Source organism: Lactuca virosa, chromosome 5, assembly GCF_052849685.1.
Source record: "Lactuca virosa cultivar CGN04683 chromosome 5, Lactuca_virosa_CGN04683_v6, whole genome shotgun sequence".
In the NCBI taxonomy this organism is placed as follows: Eukaryota; Viridiplantae; Streptophyta; class Magnoliopsida; order Asterales; family Asteraceae; genus Lactuca; species Lactuca virosa.
Genome location: NC_136430.1, coordinates 223801424 through 223806676, shown reverse-complemented (window position 1 = coordinate 223806676; position 5253 = coordinate 223801424). Strand labels below are relative to the sequence as shown.

Here is a 5253-nt window from a genome sequence, read left to right as displayed (position 1 = left end):
AATACAATTTCCTCTTTCTGTTTCAGCTAATGATAACCCTTTCTGTTTTTGTTTCTAGGTATGTTGTCCTCGGTTGCCAAAATAATTGAAGTGAAGTTACAAAAGATGTGAACATGTTTGAATTAATGGATGGTTTGATTCATTCAGGTTATATTTAGGGGTAAAATTGGTATTGTGACTGTTTTACTAAACAAACCTGATGCACATAATGTGTAAGAAAAAACATATCCTACTCCAAAGCAAAAGCTGTGTAAATTCCTACACATAAATCCATATGAATTTGGAGCAAAAATTATGGTTAAGTGTTAGTAAGTTTTTCAATATGCAACCAAATCCTTTCAAAATTATGCCTCTAACTATTAAACTTAACAAAAAAAACAATATTAACCCAAAATAGGATTTCACATGAAACTTAATGAGGCCACATTTGAATTGTGAATCTAATCCCAGAAATTGGAGAAGGCTTTGAATCTTGCTTCACATTAGCTTGATTTCTAGCTTCTTCAGAGTACAATCCTATAACATAGAAACAAAATAAAAGAACAATGAAATCACAAAAACATGTACTGACTTACCCAGTTGCAACCCCTCACATAGATGCACTTATAAAAACCCGTGTACACAAACAAACAAATTTTAGTCCCCGTACACAAACATATTTTAGAACCATGTCTAAAATTAATACAATAAAAAATGGATAGAGGTTTGTGCTTATTTTATTATGGTAGAAGATATGAAGTCTATATCTATATAGAATCTCTCTTTATACATTACTACATAAAAAGGCGACCTTCCACATAAGCTAAAATAAAATAAAGACTAAGCTTTTCGTGTTTTACCGTGTTCTGTCCAAGAGAAGCTCTAATAGCCAAAACACAGTATCGCCCAATGAACAACTCCAATCCCAAGCTTTCTAAACTACAAATCGGACCCTGAAATCCCAAGATCAGATATATAGAAATGAACAACAACGGGTTCTTGAAAGGATCTAAAAACGAAAAAAAACTCACTTTTTAGAAACCGTACGACGTGTTCAATCTTCTATAGTGTAAGAAACAAATCATATACACAAACATTGTTAAACAAACACAGTCAGAGAAACGAAAGAGATGGAGAATAAAGATGTTTATGGTTGTAAAGAGAAAGAGAACGACCTCTGATGCGATTTTGTTTGGTAGTGTGCAATGATGGAGCGTTGCTAGTGAAAAGGATGGTGATGTGGTGGATGGTGGTGAGCATGGAGCGTGCGTAGTTGATGAAGATGAGGCAGAGCATGTAAAGAGGGATATGATGTGGTGGAGGTGGTCGATGGCTGAAGTGAATGCGAAAAAGAAGAGCCCTAGCACAACAATGAGGGCAACCTTGGGTATTTACGTCGTCTGGGAGATAAATGAGTCGAGAAAAAGGAAGTTGACCGATTCAATTCACAAATGTGATGGAATACTGGGTCAATCTTATCCGAGAACTTATAAATTCAAAATTTGTATTATGACTTTTTCAAAGGTTTAACAAAAAAATTTGTAGTTTATAAAGTTGTTGTATATGATGTTTTAAGAGTTGTATCTCTTAAAATTTCGCAAAACATGTTAAATGTTTATTAAGGTATATATATATATATATATATATATATATATATATATATTCAAGCATTATTTCTATTGATCATGAAACATTATTTCCAATATAGAGTGAACGATCGTCAAGCAATAAATAAATAAATAAATAACAAATATAAATTTTATTAATATAGCAATAAAACATAATAAAAATATTTCCAGTCTCCGGTTTGCACTTCACCGTATGTAATCTTTTTGTATGTCTAGATTAGTTGACAAATTTTTTTTTATCAAGAAACATGATACGGCCGGTCATAGGAAATTTCAAGTTTGCACTTTGCACTTCTATATTCACATATAGATGTTTCTTGTTATTTTCATTATTATAGTTATTATATAGATTATAATTAATGTTATTTGAACGTCATATTCACATATAGATATTTCCAGTCTCCGGTTTGCACTTTTTTTAGTCCCTTGCTTACTTATTTTCATAATGAAATCGTTGAAATAAAGTTTGTACTTATGATTAAATTTGACGTTTATATTTAACGGGTACCCGTGAACCGAACCGCGGTTACCCGTCTTCATACAGTTCGGTTCGGTTCGGTTTTTTCGCCAATACGGTTCGGTTTCGGGTAGTGCACATGAGGTACCCGCTCCGTGGTCACGGTTCACAATTTTATTACTATCCGAGCCGAACCGCCCCGTGAACACCCTTAGATCATGTTACAATTAAAAAAATGGATTTTATTAAAAAAAATTAACGAAATGGACCGTTTTTCTAAATTACTCAAATCTTTAAAACCAAGCCAACAGCTGGGCCATATCCGGCTGTATTCAAGCTTTCAAAAACAGTTGAAAAATCACATGCATCACTTTACTCTCTATCAAACGATGTACCATTCACAAGAAAACTGCTTCAACCCCTCCTTTTTTCGTATCTAAATTAAGTCCCATCTTTAAACCCACAAATTCATAGTTACACATCAAAAATGGCGCACAATGATGAACAAGATCGAGAAACCAAAAGATTCCACTACCCACTCGACCCTAACAGCTACCAGATCCTCCAAGAGATCGGGAGAGGATGTAGCGCCATAGTCTATAAAGCCCTATGCACCACCACCTCCACCGTAGTTGCTATCAAATCCATCGACCTCGACCGGTCAACCACAGATGATTTCGAAAATATCCGCCGGGAAGCCAAAACAATGTCCCTTCTATCTCACCCAAACGTTCTCAAAGCCCACTGCTCTTTCACAGTCGCCAGTCGTCTGTGGGTGGTGATGCCTTTCATGTCCGCAGGCTCTCTGCAATCCATCATAACCTCTTCTTTCCCTAACGGCATTTCAGAGAATTGTATTTCGATAATCCTTAAAGAAACTCTAATGGGTCTACGTTATCTACACGATCAAGGCCATCTTCATAGAGACATCAAAGCTGGGAACATTTTAATGGATTCAAATGGATCAATCAAGTTAGCAGATTTCGGTGTTTCAGCGTTTGTTTACGAATCAAGTTCTCGTTGTCTTATGCTTAAAGAAATCACAGGAACGCCTTACTGGATGGCACCTGAAGTTATTCATTCACACAATGGGTATAGCTACAAAGCTGATATATGGTCATTTGGAATCACTGCATTGGAATTAGCATACGGAAGACCTCCACTATCGCACCTTCCATTCTCAGAATCTTTAGCAATGAAGATAACAAAAGGTATACGATTTTCACATTACCAGAAAGAAGAAGAAAAACTGCTCAAGAACACGAAGTTATCAAAATATTTCAAGGACATGGTGGGATTATGTCTGGATCAAGATCCTCTAAAACGCCCTACAGCAGAGAAACTGTTGAAGCATTATTTCTTCAAAAACTGTAAAGGGTGTGATTTTCTGGTGAAGAATTTGCTGCAGGGATTGCCTTCTGTGGAACGTAGGTTTAAAGAAACTAAGTTTGAAAGAGTTGGATCAATGAGCAAAGAACAAATGGAAGACGATAATGATGAAGAGGTAGACGAGTTTTTGATTGGGAGTAATGTGAAGAAAAACCGAAGGATTAGTGGGTGGAACTTCAATGTGGATGCTTGTGAGCTGGATCCTGTGTTTCCTGTTGGGGATACAAGTTATAGATCGAAGAGCTTGGACGAAGGTACGTAAAACATGCTTACTATCACTAATGGAAGTGTGGGTATTAGCGACGGATTAATCCGTCAGTATCCTCTTCAATGAAAGATTAACATTTAACAACGTGGTTCTGTTTGTCGCAGAAAAGTTCTTCCTGGTTTTTACACTAGAACTAGGGATAGGATTTTCTAAAAGTAACAATGAATTCAAAAATCTCTTTTTAATTTATCTGTAAATTACTGACAAAAAATAAGCATTCTGTAAAGAATTGAAAGGAATTCACGGCCTTAACAGGGACAAATATAATTGCTATTTAGCAACGCCTTTTCTGTCTCTTGGTATTTTTAAGGACAACGAGAAAACAAAATACGTAAGTAATATTATCATACATTGAATGTGTCATGGCTATTTTTTAGTAATGTGTAACTTATATATTTCAAAGATGTACTTCAGTTACAACCTTTTAGCTTTGATTTTGTTTATATAGGCATGCATCCTCTGTTTTTCTATGTAGGTCTGCATATGAACGCGAATCCTCAAAAAGATGTATTTGCTAAACAAATTACATTTGGCGGAGAAAGTATAATTTCTGAAATGAGAGGGGAGTTAGATGGAAATAAAGTAAGTTTACCTAATGTGGTGACCATTGATGGTGGTGGCGGTGATGAGGAGGTTGATATTGTTGGTGGGAGTGGTGGTGTTGATAGAGAAGTTGTGGTGGGGAGTTTGATGACATTGAAGAGGAGTTTGGATGATCAAAGAGAGAAGGTGGTGTATATGCTTTCCATGGTCGGAGCTGAAGAAACTATATGTAGTGGTGGTGAACTTGATAGCAGAGAAGATTCATTAATGCAAATGATAGAGAAGTTAAGACTGGAGTTGGATAATGAAAAGAGAAAGAGATCTAGTTTGGAAATGGAGTTGGAGTTTTTAAAGTTGCACATAACTAGTAACTCTGATGTCTAAGGTTTTATATCTATCTTGAAAAGCCCTTTACGGTTTATATATGATTATCTATTTATCTCTTAAGACTTGTAATTTTCAGAGTAAACGGTAAAAAAACGTTAGTAAAAAAGCTTTTACTGTGTTTGTAATATTATAAAAGTCCTAAGTTTTTTACGCGCAATTGAAAAAAGGCATTAATATTTCTTTTATTATTACTATTAAGGTCACAACTTTTTTACAGAATTATCATTCTACTCCACTTAACGAGTTTTATGGTTAAGTCTATTATATTTTTTACAGGGCCGGCCATGAGGTGTGCAGCCGCACAGGTCCCCGGCCCAAAATTTTGCTAAATTATTTAATATAATATTTTAAATTGTATATATTTTATATTATTCAATATCAAAAGTAAAATCTGTTTGGTTCAGCTGGTTGAAGACTCTGGCTTCGTATGTTTTTCTACAAAAGTACTTTTTGAGCATTTTTCCCTTCTGATGGGTAGACGTTTCTCAAGTACACGTTTTCTTCCGCAAACATGGAAAAAGACAAAAGACATTTAACCACTTCCAAAACAAACAAAACCTCCATGTTCCGCTTCCTTTTCCCTATCTTTTCCGTGTTGATGT

General features: G+C 35.3%; 1 protein-coding gene and 1 long non-coding RNA gene across 2 annotated transcripts; one reads left to right on the top strand and one right to left on the bottom strand.

Moving 5' to 3' along the window:
• Positions 1 to 279: 279 nt before the first annotated feature.
• On the bottom strand, positions 280 to 1360 carry LOC145117420 (uncharacterized). Its single transcript, XR_013712649.1, has 3 exons — positions 1011 to 1360; positions 840 to 932; positions 280 to 516 (listed from the first exon to the last, which is right to left on the bottom strand). It is a non-coding gene; the product is annotated as an uncharacterized LOC145117420 (long non-coding RNA).
• Positions 1361 to 2511: 1151 nt separating this feature from the next.
• On the top strand, positions 2512 to 4814 carry LOC145117500 (Protein kinase superfamily protein). Its single transcript, XM_079053784.1, has 2 exons — positions 2512 to 3707; positions 4197 to 4814. The coding sequence occupies exons 1-2, from the start codon at positions 2552 to 2554 to the stop codon at positions 4646 to 4648; spliced, it is 1608 nt and encodes a 535-aa protein (XP_078909910.1). The 5' UTR covers positions 2512 to 2551; the 3' UTR covers positions 4649 to 4814.
• Positions 4815 to 5253: the final 439 nt, after the last annotated feature.

Excerpts from the sequence above, each read along its gene's own strand:
- LOC145117500 (XM_079053784.1), top strand. The coding sequence starts at position 2,552 with ATGGCGCACAATGATGAACAAGATCGAGAAACCAAAAGATTCCACTAC. Across the intron at positions 3,708-4,196 it reads ATCGAAGAGCTTGGACGAAG|GTCTGCATATGAACGCGAAT; the intron begins GTACGTAAAACA and ends TTTTCTATGTAG.